This window comes from Capra hircus, chromosome 21 (genome assembly GCF_001704415.2).
Source record: "Capra hircus breed San Clemente chromosome 21, ASM170441v1, whole genome shotgun sequence".
In the NCBI taxonomy this organism is placed as follows: Eukaryota; Metazoa; Chordata; class Mammalia; order Artiodactyla; family Bovidae; genus Capra; species Capra hircus.
In genome coordinates, this window is record NC_030828.1 from 28,739,490 (window position 1) to 28,756,556 (window position 17,067).

A 17,067-nucleotide genomic window follows, 5' to 3' on the forward strand; every position below is an offset into this window, starting at 1 on the left:
AGCCTGTTGAGTCCATAACACCCAGCCAGGCGTTTGTCTTTGTAGCACTTTTGCTCATTCAATGGAATTTCCTTTCTTGGCACCCCCACACTGCCTGCTGGTGGATGGCTTTATAGTCGCTTGTGGGTTCTCTCACCCAGCCCAGCCACCTGTCACTTCAGGGGCCCAGCTGTCCCAGGGCTGCCCTGCACCCACGCCTGCCTGCCCAGGTGCCCTCTATGCTCTGGGATGTGTGTACCCACCTCGGCTGATGTGGGTAGAGGGACCCTGCCTCCAGCTCTGAGTCTCAGAAGGCCCCTTGCTGCTGGTCAGGGTCCCTGTCCAGAGCCCCTGGAGGCCCAAGCCACCTGGCCTTCCCCTTCTGCTCTCAATCAGGGGCCCCTGCTGCCCTGTCTGTGAGGGCCCTGGGCACCGTGTGGGGAGATTCAAATACACAGGAGCTTGGGGGCATTTGTCCCCACCCCAGGCGGCGGGGACCCCGGGATGGTCAGTCTGTGTCCCAGAGCCTCTGAGTCAGGAGGCTGGGATCCCTGGGGTGCCCGTCTGCCGTGGTGGGTGCAGGAGACCCGGCTCTGTGTCCGGCTCTTGTTGTCATGGTAAAAGATCCAGAATGGAGAAGGTACCGTCTTAACCGTGCTGAGGCACACACCTTGGCAGGGCCTCCACCCATCCAGGGCTTTCTTGGTTTCCAGCCACAGCTGAGCATATCTCACCCACTTTGTGTTTAGTAAATTGAGCATTAAAATAGAAGTAGACTGCTGCAGATGCTGGGGAGTGGCCCAGGTGGTAGGATGGGGGCGGGGGTCAGTGGGGAGTCACCCACGCACATGCTCCCTGGAGATAAGTGGGGGCGGAAGGAGGGGGCACAGGAGCAGCTGTCAGTCCAGAAGCACGTGTGCCAGGCTCTCCCACCACACCCCAGCTGCAGGGGAACAGCACGCCATGCAGACCCAGGCGGTGGGCACCTGTCCTTCACGAAGGCCCGTCACGCACGGGCTCCCACTTCTGCCTCACTCCCATCCCCCTAGATGCTCAGAACCCCATCCAGGCCGGCAGCTGTGGTTCTGAGACACAAGACCAACCGTTGGAGCATGGAGCCGTCTGCAGGGGTTCTCCCTTGACGCAGGCGCGAGGCCCTCAAGTCCACAAGGTCCACAAGTCACTCCTTGAAGACAACTGGACACCTCAGCCTAAGCTGCCAGGCCTCCAGCCAAGGCCAGACCCCAGTCAAAGTGCGGGGAGGTCCAGTGAGGGGCACATCCGAGACGATTGCTCCCCACGCTTGACCCTCTGCGCCATCAGCCTGTGGCCTCCTGGCCACCTCTAACACCCCGTGAGGTGCTTTGGAGATTTGGCACAGAGTGGATGCCTGGCGCTCACTTGCTATTGGTGTGAATGGGGAGGAGGTGGGCAGAGACGGACAGCACAGTCTCTTCAGTCTGGGCTGCGCCTGCCCCACGCTGACGAGCCCTGTTGACTGAGCTGCAGGTTTCCCTTCATGACTCTTGATCCTTCATTCAGAGTCTTTGCCTTTTCTTCTGTCCCCACATCCCACCCCATGAGCCCGAGTGGCTTTTTTTCTGTTGAAATTGTCCCGATCCTTCACACCACATCTCTGTCAGCCTCAGGCCCACACACCTCCTCTTTCCATTCTCCACGTGGTCTCACACCACATTCGGTCCCCTCAAAACACCATGTGGGCTGCGGATGCAGGTATAAGTTACCCTGAGAAGCAGGTGGAAATCAATAGAACATCATGTTTAACCACATGTATGTAAATATTACCATTTCTCCATGTAATTGATATTTAAAGACCAGTGAGCTATTTTACTTTTTTTTTTAAACTACATCTCTGAAATCCAACAAGTAAGTTTGTGTGGTCAGGCCCCATTTTGAGTTCAAGGCTACACCCAGCTGCCCTAGCTTAAACCAGCCCAGGCTTGTTGGGAAAGAAGGCCCTTAGAATCAGGCTGATGAACGTGGCTGGGGCCGGGGGAGTGCGCTGAGCTTGGTGTGTAAGGCCTACTTCCTAGGAGTGGGTGAGGGGGCCAGTATAGACATGCGGTGGGCACCAGTGAGGGGGTGGTGGTCTTGCTGCGGGGGCAGCCTTTTGGGGTGTCTGAACAGGACCTGGCTCTCGGGTGAGGCCGCAGATCTGTGACACACAGCAGATGGTGGGTGGTCACTGACCTCTGCTCTCTGCCCGCACCCCTCAGGGCCCAGCAGAGAGGAGTGCATTCACTGTGCCCCGGGCTTCTACTTCCAAGACTGGAGATGCGTACCGGCCTGTGGTGAGGGCTTCTACGCAGAGGACATGCCAGGGCTGCCCCACAAGGTGTGCCGCAGGTAGGTGCCTCCTCCAGGCAGTCCTCTCGGCCCAGCCCTAGATGGCTGAGCATAGTGCCCATGGAGGAGGGACCAGGTCTGGAGGCCTCTGTCTCAGGGACTAGGGTGGGGTTCACTTTCTGAGTATCTGTTTAGACCTACTGCCACAGACCAGTGTGCTCACTCTGTGTGGAAACCACCTGTTGGGTTTGCTTAGATTCTTAATTAGATAACTTAGAGAAAAAGAGAAGGTCCTGACAGGCTCCTCATTCTAAAGCCCTTTCCAGCCGTTGCAGCGATGCCATAAGCCTTCCCAGTCTCCTTTTCCGCTCCTCCTTTGCATCTGCACAGCGCCTCATCCTCGTCTGGGGACTCTGGTCATCGTGGGTCGTGGGCAGTGATGAGAGGCCATTTGCTTGGTGTCCTCCTCCTGTCCTGCTGCATGCTGCCTCACGCCAGGCTTCGTGACCTAAGCCCAGGAGCAGGGCAGAGCAGCCCGCCTCATCCAGGGTGAGAGTGACCATGAGGAGTCTGCAGGTGACCTTGAAGACCTTGACGTTGAGCCTGAAATAGACTGGAAACAAGGGAGCCCGGGGCCCACATCAGAGCAGTGTGGACAGACCATACCCCATCTTCCAACTCACAGCTAAGGACCCACAGGGGATCTTCAAGGCCCCCAAGATATATTTGAGAATTGTTCCAGATTGTAACCTATCCTCTTAAAACAAAAACCAAGAAACCAAACATAAAACAGGAACACCAACCACTCTGTGGTAAGCCAGTGAGATACCACCCAGTCCTTGCATTTGTGGGACCCACACAGGAAGGTTGGGGTTTCAGCCCTTCTGTCCAGCTGCCTTCACCCGGCCTGGCCAAGTCCGTGCAGGCCCCTTGACACCAGCATCTGAAGTCAACCTTGATTTTAACTCATCAACTCTTTCTAGGGCAACAGCCCAGGGACTACACGTTCTGTAGTGATAACAGTCTCATTTGTCAGACACCCTGGACCCCTGGGGGTGCAGGGTGCTCCCACACTGTGAGGTCTCCCAGCCCCAGGAAAGCTCCTCCTGGGCTGCAGAGGCCAGAGCTCCCTGGGTGCTCTCGCCCATGGGAGATGAGGCTTTCAGCCTGGAGCGGGGTCCAGCACTGGGGCCGACACAGCAGGTCTCAGAGGTGCATCCCAGGAAGAGGCCTGCATGGGGCACCGAGGTGTTGGATGCTGGCATTGCAGAGAATTTCCTCCTCCTGACCCCCTGGCTCCGAAGACCCCTCCACATGGCCTTGGTCCCTGGCCCTGAAGACCCCTCTGTGTGGCTCCCCCAGGAGGATGGACTACCTTGGTCCCCTGGTTCTTCAGGGCCTCTTCCCACTTGGGCAGTAGCAGCTCCCAGGGAACCTGGCTCTCCAAGACCCATGGTCCAGTGCCAGCCAGGCCCATTTCTGGAGAGGACGGATGGGCAGGTTCAGGGGGCAGGGCCCAGCCAGCTGGGCTGGAGCCTGAGCACTGAGGAAACCCATGAAGCTGAGGGACAGGGCTAAGAGTGAGAACTGTCCACACTGAGTACTTCAGATGAGGTCTGGACACCCGAGACTTAGGAAGAAGACCTGGAAGAGGAGTAAGAACCTCTTTGAAGACAGAGCAACTCAGGGGGCAGGAGGTACTTGCCTGAGGGGTTGCTAGCCTTGCCTTCCCGGCCTTCCCAGCACACTCCCGCCCCAGCCCGGCCTCTCCGGGTTCACTGTTGGGGCAGGACACATGCAGGCCTCTGCCATCTGAGTGTCACCAGAGCAGCCTGAAGACACAGGTGGGTGGTGGTCCTGGCAGTTGGGGGCAGGCGGTGGGGCTGCAGTGGGTGCCACCCTGCAGAGGTGGAGGACACAGTCACAGGGATCTTTGGTGGTGAGGTAGTGGGTGGGGGGCTGACTGGAAGTGGCCACTGTCCCATGCAAGGAGCTGCCCCATGGGGCAGGCCCAGGCCTAGCTGAGCCGCCTCCTGCCCACCACCCTGCCTGCCTATCTGAGCCCGCTCCCGGGCCTGCTGGGCCTGCGGCACAGCGGGTCTGGGGAGACCTGGCACCTGGAATGGAGCTAGACTGGAGAGGCAGCGGGCAGGCGAGGTCTGTGCGGGGCCCAGAGCAGGTCGGCATCAGCCAGCTCTCTTGAGGGGCCCGACGGTGAGCCCTGTAGGTTGGGCCGGCCGGCCAGTCTCCAGAGCAGCTGCCTGACCCCAGTGCTGCAGCCCAGCCACAGCTGGATGCAGATGGACAAGACAGGTCCCAGCAAAGCTGCTGGTGTGGCCCGAGGCCAGAGTGTGCTGACCCCCAAGGTCACGGCGCTCCGATGGTAGTAGTCCTGGGTCCCATCTCTGGGACAGGACCGAGAGGGCACCGCCAGCCCTGTCCCCAGGGGTGAGGCCGACCTCACCGCAAAGGAGGCTGAGACTGATGGGCGGCGCCCCAGCGGCTCCTGGGTCCTGTTTGTCATACAGGTGACAGAGGTCAGACAGGAGGAGAGAGCACCATGGGGGCAGGATTACTGCCAGGGGCACTGCAGGAGGGCCGGCAGGCAGGCCGGAGGGCCCTGGGAAGGGCCGGAGTGGTGGCGGCCCTCCTTATCGGGAACCCGTGTCCCCACAGGTGTGACGAGAGCTGCCTGAGCTGTGAAGGCTCCAGCAGGAACTGTAGCCGGTGTAAAGCGGGCTTCACACAGCTGGGGACCTCGTGCATCACCAACCACACGTGCAGCAACGGTGAGTGGGCATGGGCTGGACCCAAGCCCCTTGGCTGCCTGGCTAAAGAGAACGGGAGAGAGGAGCAGGGACCACAGGCTGTCCCTGGGGTGCCCCTTCCCTCCAGGCCCCTCACACTGACCAGAGAGGATCCAGCCGCCACCCCGCTACTGTGGGTCTGTCCAACGAGTAACTCTTACGAATGATTTGGACGTGGTCCCCACTCTCACTCCAGTAGCCCCAGGTGGCTTGGGTGTGGTGGCATGCGTTAGGAGAGGCCCGCGTGTTCCGCAGGAAGGATCCGTGTGTGTGCTGTGGGAGAGCCCTGGGCATCTGGTCGACTGGGACGTGAGGATAGGTTGTGAAAGCGGAAACTCAGAGACCAGGGTGGGGGTTCCAGGCAAGAGGAAGGGTTGACACAGAACTCTGGCCTGGAGACCTGGGCAGAGGCCATGGGCAGACATGCCATGGTAAGGAGCCACCATGGCTCAGGAAGCATAGGGATGAGCAGCCCGAAGCTGTCTCTGGGCACTGAGAGCCTGCTGGTATGCTGGAGGGAGAGCTGCCAGCACCACAAGGTCCCTGAGCATGGAGCTGGCAGCGGCCTGGGCCTGGCAGAGTGTGAAGCCCCCAGAGAGAGCCCGGGCATGCCCTGCAGACCATGAGGTGGCCTCCTTGCCTTGGAGAATCGTGTTCCTTTAAGGCCAGGAAGCGCTTACTTCAGCCAAGAAGTGCTTACTTTAGGAAGCCACCTCCTCGGGTGAGGTCCCAGCCCCAGAAAGTGAGGCTGTCCCTGCCCCATGAGTGCAGGTCCCCAGAGGCCAGCTGCCAGGGGAAGGGCTGGCCTTAGGGGCTTGGCTCTTCCGCTCCCTCAGCCATTCCCAGTGCCCTGATGAACCCCTTCCTCTCATCATTCCCTCCTCCCCCACTGGGGCATCCCTGGCATCATGGAGCAGCCCCCACCCTGCCCCTGCCAAGTCTGACCCCGCTTTCTCCCACGTCCAGAAAGAGGAACAGTGACCACGGAGGGCTCCCCGAACAGCCTGGTGTCCCCAGACCCTGCCAACCCCCACCCCCCGAACCTGTCTCCTCCCCCACCCGCCCTCGTCTCCAGGCTCAGCTCCAGCCCCGGCCTCACTGGGCTGGCCACCTGTCACCACGGGGGTAATGGCAGACGGCTCCCTTCCGGAGTGGGGAGCTGGGAGCACCCATGTCTGGCCCCCACATCTGACCTGTCCCTCCTTTTCTCCTTTGGGGGAACCCAGCTGATGAGACATTCTGCGAGATGGTCAAATCCAACCGGCTCTGTGAACGGAAGCTCTTCATCCAATTCTGCTGCCGCACGTGCCTCCTGGCCGGGTAGGGGCACCCGGCCCCCGCACAGGGCAGGGCCCCTCCCGTCGTCTGTCTGTCCGTCCACCTTTCTCCAGGCTGTCGGCCAGAGCCTGTTTCAGGGATGGCGCCCCCATCTGACAGCTTCGTCTCCCTAGGAGCAAGGTCCTTCCTGGCGACTCTGGACACCCAGGCCAGGCAAGGACAAGGGGTGCCTGGAGGAGGTGTCCCGGGAGCGGTGACACCCGCTCACACCCCCTCGCCGGCTGCTGTGTTCTGGCCAAGTCACAGCAGGAGCAGCATGAACTCTGGGGATCCACAGCTCCTGAGACCATGCATTCACTGAATCTCCAAGACCAAAGCAGAAAGGCCAGCCACGTGGCCCTAAGCAGCACCCTTCTCCCCGTGCTTCCATGCCTCCCGAAGAGCCCTGGCTGTGCCCCACGAGAAAGGGCCTGGGGCGCACCTGCTTCTCTGCCAGCCGCCATCTGGGAGGTGGTTTGGTCAGACTCAACAGAACAGATCTGGGAGCGTAAAACCTGTGACCACTGGGGATGGAGCGTCTGTTTCTACATGGTCAGTGACTTCTGAAACCACAGCCATGGCTTAAAGTTACATCCCAGTGGGACGAGATGGAGAGACCCTCCTTCATCTACAGCCCTCACTTCTGAGTGGGCCGAGGGCCCCGGGTCACCACATCCCATCTGCGCCTCTGCGAGTCTCATGGCCCGAATGGTCACCTCTACCTGATGGAAGGTAGCCCCAACAAGCAAGCAGTTCTTCCTACCGAGATGTAAGCCTGTCCATGAATTGCCGGTTGTCAGTCATTTCCCTTCCGTGGAGCTGCTCTGAAAGCCCGTGGGCCCTGCTTTTCAGGACACTTGTCTTAAGGTGGGCTCACCTGTGTCTGTGTTTGCTGTGAGCCTATCGACACAGTTGAATTTACTTCTGCCAAACCTGTGTGGGCATTTTATAAGCTACATGTTCTAATTTTTACCAATGTTAATTATTTTGACAAATATTTCATATATTTTCATTGATATGCACAGATCTGCTTGATGAAGTCCCTTTAATATGGGAATTAACATTTGCCTTAAATTTTCTCAAGCTCGTTCTCCATTTTCGTCCTGCTCCCCTCTGTGACTGTAACGCCTTTGACAAGCCACCGGTCAGCTGGGGGGAGCCCAGCTGTTGTTGATTGAATCCACAACTCCGAAAAAGAAATTCACAAGGCAGACACGGTGTTAACCCTAAATTAATAAAAGAGTTAACATTCCATGGCAGAGGAGCCTGTGTTTCTTTCCAAGGCACATTTAAATGTGGGCACTGGCCAGTGTATGAGATGGCTTTACATGTAGTTTTATTGCAAGGTCTTGGAGCCTTAACAAATGATGCTACAGCTAAGCTGTGGGAGAATCACACAGCCCCAGCTCCAGGGTGTCATCAGGCAAACAGACCCAGTTCGGGCCAGAGGAGGGAGGGGCTGGGTGTAGAGAGGCCTCCTTTCTGTCCCTGGGGAGCCCAGATGGCAGGTGTCTTCAGCTGTATCTACAAGTGTCATTTAGTTAGGTTGCAGCATGTCTTCTGCATGGTGGCCGGAAGCCCCAGGCCCGTGGGCTCCACACTGTGGGGGTTTCACCCTGGCCTCTCTGTAGGTAGGGGTTGTCCTTACCAGGAGTCCTTTGGCTGCAGATAAAGGAAATCCACCACCAGGAACTGACTCAGGAAGAAACAAGTGCGTGAGGGCGTTGTTCTGGGATTCTAGGGTTGTCTCTGGATTTCAGGAGAGCTGCTGCTGGCCCTTGGCAGCCCATGTCCTCTGGACCCTCTCTGGGGGATTGAGGCACCTCCTCTCGCTGCACATGACGAGAGAAGTGACAGGCAGGACCACCCACAGCTCCCGAGAAAACTGGTGCCAGGCCTGCCCCTTGGGGTTCTGAGCCTGCTGCGGGCCTGGGTCACCTGTCCCTCATCTGGGTTTGCCAGGTGCCCCCAGCTCTGCCCACAAGGACAGGCTTTCCAGTGGTGACTCTGTGGGTGGAGGTGGCAGCAGCTCTGGGAAAATGGGAAAGCGCGAGGGGGTGGCATGGGGAGTGGCCATGCAACCTACCACCCTCCACCACGAGCCAGAATTGACCTGAGTCATCAATGTGAGGCAGAAGGACGGATGAAGTGAGGTGTCTGCTTGGGAGTCGGTAGCCAGGACTGTCTGTGATTGAATTAAAATCAGAAGCTTGCTGAGGACCTCCAGGGCAAGGTGCCGTTACAGTCCCAAGAGCTGTTTGTCCACAGAGAGCATATGGTTTAACACATTCAGTTGCAACTGAACCAGAAACAAGTCCTGTTAGTCTCAAAGGACACCACCTACAAGAAGCCCACCAGGCAACCTTGGAGCACATGTACCCTCCTGGCCATGGCTAGGCCAGCCTGTCCTGGGGTCGGCACTTGTTGTGTGGAGATGAGAAGCTGCTCCCCAAATCCTAAGGACCCAGAAGCCCCTTGTTAAAAGGGTTTGAAAACTGACCACGTAGAATGCCTGTGTGCAGATGGCCTGACGTGAGGGTTGTGGGGGCCCTGCTGGGACAGGACATATCTGAGGATTTTGCTTCCTGTGATAGACGCATGAGGCACATCCTCTGAACCTATCCTGTCATAGACCGCAGCTTGTAGAGCTGATGGGACCTGGCTCAGGCTGACTTGGGCCAGGCTCTTCCATCATGTGCCTAGGAGGGAGGCTGGCTCTTGCAGGGAGATGGTCACTTCAGCAACTGGCCGGATGCAGCTATGGTGCCTTCACTTTAAACTGTCTTCATTCCTGGTGGGTGACATTTTTCTGACTTTGTCCCCCAATTTAAGGCTCCATGGTGGTCCCCAGTTGCAGGTCCCCATCCTCCCAGGCCACAGATGACAGCATACCTCGTATCTCTTCACAGGGCTGGGAAGAACTGCACTTCCTATAGGAAAGGCACTGATAACAAATGGGGGCTGGATGGAGCCTTAAGAACAAAGAAGGCAACATACTATAGGCGTGGCCAATATAGGATGCTCTTGAAGTTGGGAAACTGCCACTCATTACATTTAGATCATTGATCATATGTCTGGAGGGGGCTCTAACCCTGCAAGCTCAGACCCGGGGCCCTGGGAGTAGGTGATGGAGGGTTTAGAGCACAGGATGGACAAAGGAGGCGTTGGAAAAGTGAAGTAAAAGGAAGGATATTTTTAAAAAATTATTTTAATTGGAGGCTAATTACTTTACAATATTGTGGTGGTTTTTGCCATACATTCACATGAATCAGCCATGGCTGTACATATATTCCCCATCCTGACCCTCCCTCCCACCTTCCTCCCCATCCCATCCCTCAGGGTCATCCCAGTGCACCAGCCCTGAGCACCCTGTCTCATGCATCGAACCTGGACTGGTGATCTATTTCACATACGATAATATACATGTTTCAATGCTATTCTCTCAAATCATTCCACCCTCACCTTCTCCCACAGAGTCCAAAAGTCTGTTCTTTACATCTGTATCTCTTTTGCTGTCTCGCATACAGGGTTATCGTTACCATCTTTCTAAATTCCATACATTTGTGTTAGTATACTGTATTGGTGTTTTTCTTTCTGACTTACTTCTCTGTCTATTATAGGCTCCAGTTTCATCCACCTCATTAGAACTGATTCAAATGCATTCTTTTTAATAGCTGAGTAATATTCCATTGTGTGTATGTACCACAGCTTTCTTATCCATTCATCTGCCGATGGACATCTAGGTTGCCTCCATGTCCTGGCTATTGTAAACAGTGCTGCGATGAGAGATACACGTGCCTGTTTCAATTCTGGTTTCCTCAGTATGCATGCCCAGCAGTGGGATTGCTGGGTTGTATGGCAGTTCTCTATTTCCAGTTTTTTAAGGAATCTCCACACTATTCTCCGTGGTGGCTGTACTAGTTTGCATTCCCACCAACAGTGTAAGAGGGTTCCCTTTTCTCCACACCCTCTCCAGCATTTATTGCTTATAGACTTTTGGATTGCAGCCATTCTGACTGGCGAGAAATGGTACCTCATTGTGGTTTTGATTTGCATTTCTCTGATAATGAGTGATGTTGAGCATCTTTTCATGTGTTTGTTAGCCATTTGTATGTCTTTTTTGGAGAAATGTCTATTTAGTTCTTTGGCCCATTTTTTGATTGGGTTGCTTATTTTTTTGGAATTGAGCAGCAGGAGTTGCTTGTGTATTTTTGAGATTAATTCTTTGTCAGTTGCTTCATTTGCTATTATTTTCTCCCATTCTGAAGACTGTCTTTCACCTTGCTTATAGTTTCCTTTGTTGTGCAAAAGCTTTTAAGTTTAATTAGGTCCCATTTGTTTATTTTTTCTTTTATTTCCATTACTCTGGGAGGTGGGTCATAGAGGATCCTCCTATGATGTACGTCAGAGTGTTTTGCCTATGTTTTCCTCTAGGAGTTTTATAGTTTCTGGTCTTACATTTAGATCTTTAATCCATTTTGAGTTTATTTTTGTGTATGGTGTTAGAAAGTGTTCCAGTTTCATTCTTTTACAAGTGGTTGACCAGTTTTCCCAGCACCACTTGGTAAAGAGATTGTCTTTTCTCCATTGTATATTCTTGCCTCCTTTGTCAAAGATAAGGTGTCCATAGGTGCATGGATTGATCTCTGGCCTTTCTATTTTGTTCCATTGATCTATGTTTCTGTCTTTGTGCCAGTACAGTACCATCTTGATGACTGTTGCTTTGTAGTATAGCCTGAAGTCAGGCAGGTTGATTCCTCCAGTAGGAAGGATATTTTAATAGGAACATGCAGGGGCTATGGAAAGTACCGTCCTAGGTGGCGCTAATGATAAAGAACCTGCCTACCAATGCAGAAGATGCAAGGGACATGGTTTGATCCCTGGATCAGGAAGATCCCCTGGAGGAGGAAATGGCAACCCACTCCAGTATTCTTGTCTGGAGAATCCCACGAACAGAGAGGCCTGGTGAGCACTAGTCCATATGGTCGCAAAGCGTCAGACATGACTGAAGTGACTTGGCACACACATAGCACGCATGGGGAGTATACATTACAAAGCCAAGTCTTTCTCATGCATCATGAGGTTCAGCCCAGCAGGCGGAGAGGCGGCTGGCTGGGCTGATAGTCCTGGGAAAGGAGGAGTTTACATCCTGTCCAAGCCTTTTTCTGCTGCTTTCCTTCTTGAGCCCAGGCTTTGTCCTTCCTGCTGGTTGCCTCAGGCTGGTCCTGACCCTTCTCAGAGGCTTGTCTGTGCACAGAACAACACCAACACCACCACGTAGTACAACAGCTCCCACCACCAAAAGCTACCCCGACATACCAGGGGCACTAAGTGTGGTCAGAGATCTGAACTTTCTGTCCAGCAGACAGCAACCAGAGTGACCAGAGCAGAGAATGTTGCAAGCACAGTGGTTCTACCGTGGGGGTGATTTCTGTCTCCCTGGGGACACCTGGCAATCTCTGGAGACAACTGGAGTCACGACTAGAGGGATGTATTGGCATCCAGTGGGCAGAGGCCAGGGATGCTGCTTCTGCTTTATGTTTTGGTGTTTTGACTACTAACCATGTGGGATCCTAGCTCCCCAACCAGGACTCAGCCCACAGCCCTTGCATTGGAAAGCAAAGTCTTAGCCACTGGACCCCAGGGATGCCGCTAAACATTGTGCAATGCACAAGACAGTCCTCACAACAAAGAATTATCCGGTCCCCAGAGGTAAACAGTGCCAAGGCTGAAAAAACCCTAGTCAAGAGAAACGAGATCAAGAAAATCTATTCTCAACCTTCTGCATGTGTGGTTACTCAGTTGTGTCCAACTCTTTGCGACCCCATAGACTGTAACCCACCAGGCTCCTCTGTCCATGGGATTTCCCAGGCAAGAATACTGGAGCGGGTTACCATTTCCTACTCCAAGGAATCTTCCCGACCCAGGGATCAAACCCGTGTCTCCTGCACTGGCAGCCAGATTCTTTACCACTGAGCCACCTGGGAAGCCCTTCCTAGACAAACCCCTAAAATGAATCAAACCAGCTATAGTGGGATTTATGTCTCTGTTCATGTGCTGAAGCAAGGGAAACCCATGCCACTTTACTGTTTTAAAGTAAAGAAATAAACCCTTTTGTTTTTAGTTTAATAGGAGAAAGGCTTGTTTAGCTGAGCAATTCCAGCTGAGCTATTTAAAATCCTAAAAGATGATGCTATTAAAATGCTACACACAAAATGCCAGCAAATTTGGGAAACTCAGCAGCGGCCACAGGACTAGAAAAGGTCAGTTTTCATTCCAATCCCAAAGAAAGGCAATTCCAAAGAATATTCAGACTACCGCACAATTGTACTCATTTCACATGCTAGCAAGGTTATGCTCAAAATCCTTCAAGGTAGGCTTCAGAAGTATGTGAACTGAGAACTTCTAGATGTTCAAGCTGTATTTAGAAAGACAGAGGAACCAGAAATCAAATTGCTAGCATCTGTCGGATCACAGAGGAAGGAAGGGAGTTCCAGAAAAACATCTGCTTCATTGAGTGTGCCAAAGCCTTTGATTGTGTGGATCACAATAAACTGTAGAAAATTCTGAAAGAGATGGGAATACCAGACCACCTGGCCTGCCTCTTGAGAAACCTATATGCAGGTCAGGAAGCCACAGTTAGAACTGGACATGGAACAACAGACTGATTCCAAATCGGGAAAGGAGTACGTCAAGGCTGTATATTGTCACCCTGCTTATTTAACTAATATACAGACTACATCATGCAAAATGCCAGCTTGGATGAAGCACGAACTGGAATCAGGATTGCCAGGAGAAATAGCAACAACCTGAGATATGCAGATGACACCATCCTCATGGCAGAAAGTAAAGAGGAACTAAAGAGCCTCTTGAGGAAAATGAAAGAGAAGAGTGAAGAAGCAGGCTTAAAACTCAACATTCAAAAAATGAAGATCATGGTATCTGGTCCCATCACTTTATGGCAAATAGATGGGGAAACAATGGAAACAGTGAGAGACTTTGTTTTCTTGGGCTCCAAAATCACTGCAGATGGTGACTGCAGCCGTGAAATTAAAAGACGCTTGCTCCTTGGAAGAAAAGTTATGACAAACCTAGACTGTATTAACAAACAGACTCCACTTTGCCAACAAAGGTCGGTATAATCAGAGCTATGGTTTTTCTAGTAGTCATGCATGGATGTGAGAGGTGGACCATAAAGAAGGCTGAGCACTGAAGAATTGATGCTTTTGAACTGTGGTACTGGAGAAGACTTGAGAGTCCCTTGGACATCAAGGAAATCAAACCAATCAATCCTAAAGGAAATCAACCCTGAATATTCATTGGAAGGACTGATGCTACAGTTGAAGCTCCTATATACTGTCTACCAGATGCAAAGAGCCAACTCATTGGAAAATACCCTGATGCTGGGAAAGACTGAAGGCAAAAGGAGACGGGGGCGGCAGAGGATAAGATGGTTAGATTGCATCACAGACTCAATGGACATGAGTTTGAGCAAACTTCAGGAGATAGCGAAGGACAGGGAAGTGTGCTGCTGTTCATGGGGTCACAGAGTCAGATAGGACTTAGCAACTGAACAACAGGGCTTGTCAAATCAACTCTCTGACCTAAGGACTCCACCTGGTGGTTCTCTCTGGAATGAAGTGAAGTTTACATTGTTTGGTTCTTTTTTATTTTGAAAAAAACACAAAGCAAAATTTCAGAACAGTTGAACAATTTGAAAACAAATTACTGACACACTACCCTCAGTTCAGTTCAGTCGCTCAGTCATGTCCGACTCTGCAACCCCATGAACTGCAGCATGCCAGGTCTCCCTGTCCATCACCAACTCCCAGAGTCCACTCAAACTCATGTGCACGGAGTCGGTGATGCCATCCAACCATCTTATCCTCTGTCGTCCCCTTCTCCTCCTGCCCTCAGTCTTTCCCAGCATTAGGGTCTTTTCCAATGAGTCAGCTCTTCGCATCAGGTGGCCAAAGTATTGGAGTTTCAGCTTCAAAATCAGTCCTTCCAATGAACACCCAGGACTGATCTCCTTTAGGGTGAACTGGTTGGATCTCCTCGCAGTCTGAGGGACTCTCAAGAGTCTTCTCCAACATCACAGTTCAAAAGCATCAATTCTTCAGTGCTCAGCTTTCTTTGTAGTCCAACTCTCACATCCATACATGACTACTGGAAAAACCATAGCCTTAACTAGAAGGACCTTTGTTGGCAAAGTAATGTCTCTGCTTTTTAATATGCTGTCTAGGTTGGTCATAACTTTCCTTCCAAGGAGTAAGTGTCTTTTAATTTCATGGCTGCAATCACCATCTGCAGTGATTTTGGAGCCCGGAAAAATAAAGTCAGCCACTCTTTCCACTGTTTCCCCATCTATTTGTCATTAAGTGATGGGACCTTCTGAATGTTGAACTTTAAGCCAACTTTTTCACTCTCCTCTCATCAAGAGGCTCTTTAGGTCTTCTTCACTTTCTGCCATAAGGGTGGTGTTATCTGCATATCTGAGGTTACCCTATCACCCCCTAAACACTTTAGATCATTTCCTATCAACAAGTATCTTCTCCTACATAACCATGGGAATCAGAAAGTTGACACTGATACATTTCTACTGTGCATCCTCTGACTGGATTCACCTCTTGCCAGCTGTCCTGATAATGCCCTTAGCACAAGGGTCCAGTTTACATCATACTCTGCACATACTCGTCATGGCTCTCATCTCCTTCAGTTTAGAATAGTTCCTTGGTTCTTTGACTTTCGTGACCCTGAACATTTTCAAGATGACCAGCCCTCAGCCTAAGTCCTGAAGGACTTACAGGCTGTCCTTCAGTATGTGCTTGTCTGAGGTTTCCTCACATTGCCATTCAGGTCAAGCATCTTTGACATGAATCTGTCAGAGCAATGCTGTGTTCTTATTGCATCCTAGTAGGTGATACAGGACTTTGATTTATTTCATTATGGGTGATGTTATATTTAATCACATGAAGAGGATTCCCCCTCCCTGGGCTATGAAGCAGAAAATGTTTTCCTGTCCCAGACCTACATGACCATAGTAAAACTGCCCCCACCCCCTGCCCAGAGGAGAACAAAAGATGCTGTCAATGGGTAGAGCTTCCTGAGGTAAGAACTTCTCCTTCCGCTGATGTCTCTTCTTGAATTGGACCTTTTGGAAGCTCATTTCTTCTGCAAAATGGAAGAGGCAGTCACATTTTCTATCCATTTGATTCAAATTACAGCCCAAATTATGATTTGGTGATCTGGGGACTAAGATGTTTTCTTAGACCAAACTGGATTACAGGGAGGATGTTCTGTGTGTTAGTCGCTCAGTCATGTCTCACTCTTTGTGACCCCATGGACTGTAGCTCCACCAGGCTCCTCTGTCCATGGAATTCTCCAGGCATAAATACTGGAGTGGGTTGTCATTTCCTTCTCCAGCGGATCTTCCCAACCCAGAGATTGAACCTGTGTAGTCCTGCATTGTAGGCATAAGGACAGTATTCCTGCTACCTGTGAGGTTTTTGTATTTAAGCAGTTTAAACCCCCCTTCCCAAGAGTGAAAGGTAAGCCACAGAATATACTTATACCTAGAATATATATAATAAATTCCATAATGAACTGTTTAAAAAGCAGAGAACCCAACAGAAACAAATGGGTGAAAGACTTGAATGGGCACTTTGCAAAAATTATCAGAATGCAGCACAGGAAAAAATCCTCAACTTCATGGTAGCTCAGTAGTAAAGAATCTGCCTGCAATGCAGGGGACAAGGGTTCGATCCCTGGGTCAGGATGATCCCCTAGAGAAGGAAATGGGAACCCACTCTGTATTCTTGCCTGGGAAATCCCATGGACAGAGGAGCCTGGAGGTCACAAAGAGTCAGACATCACTGAGTGACTCAACAACAACAACATTAGTTATTGAAGAAAAGCAAATCAAAAAAATTTTTATTTTGCCAAATTTAAACTTAAATTGAAGAAAGTAGGTAACACCACCAAACCATTCAGGTAAGACCTAAATCAGATCCCTTATGATTATACACTGGAAGTGAGAAATAGATTCAAGGGATTAGATCTGATAAAAAAGTGCCTGAAGAACTAGGAATGGAGGTTCATGACATTGTACAGGAGGCAGGGATCAAGACCATCCCCAAGAAAAAGAAATGCAAAAAGCAAACTGTTTGTCTTAAAGTGAAAGTGAAAGTGAAGTCTCTCAGTCGTGTCCGATTCTTTGCGACCTTATGGACTGTAGCCTACCAGGCTCCTCTGTCCATGGGATTTTCCAGGCAATAGTACTGGAGTGGATTGCCATTTCCTTCTCTAGGGGATCTTCCTGACCCAGGGATCGAACCCAGGTCTTCCGCATTGTAGACAGACGCTTTACTGTCTGAGCCACCAGGGAGGAGGCCTTAAAAATAGCTGTGAAAAGAAGAGAAGCAAAAGGCAAAGGGGAAAAGGAAAGATTTACCCATTTGAATGCAGAGTTCCAAAGAACAACAAGGAGAGATAAGAAAGCCTTCCTAAGTGATCAATGCAAAGAAATAGAGGAAAACAATAGAATGGAAGACTAGAAATCTCTTCAAGAAAATTAGAGATACCAAGGGAACATTTCATGCAAAGATGGGCACAATAAAGGACAGAAATGGTACGGACCTAATAGAAGCAGAAGATA

At 51.7% G+C, this 17,067-nt stretch overlaps 1 protein-coding gene across 2 annotated transcripts in view; it reads left to right on the top strand.

Moving 5' to 3' along the window:
* PCSK6 (proprotein convertase subtilisin/kexin type 6) overlaps positions 1 to 7,669 on the top strand; it is a 171,122-nt gene extending 163,453 nt beyond the window's left edge. For both annotated transcript variants that reach the window (XM_018066352.1, XM_018066353.1), the window contains 3 exons: positions 2,217 to 2,346; positions 4,963 to 5,075; positions 6,320 to 7,669. In XM_018066352.1, the coding sequence (XP_017921841.1) occupies positions 2,217 to 2,346; positions 4,963 to 5,075; positions 6,320 to 6,417 (341 nt within the window). In that variant the 3' untranslated portion in view covers positions 6,418 to 7,669. The remainder of the gene's footprint in view (positions 1 to 2,216; positions 2,347 to 4,962; positions 5,076 to 6,319) is intronic.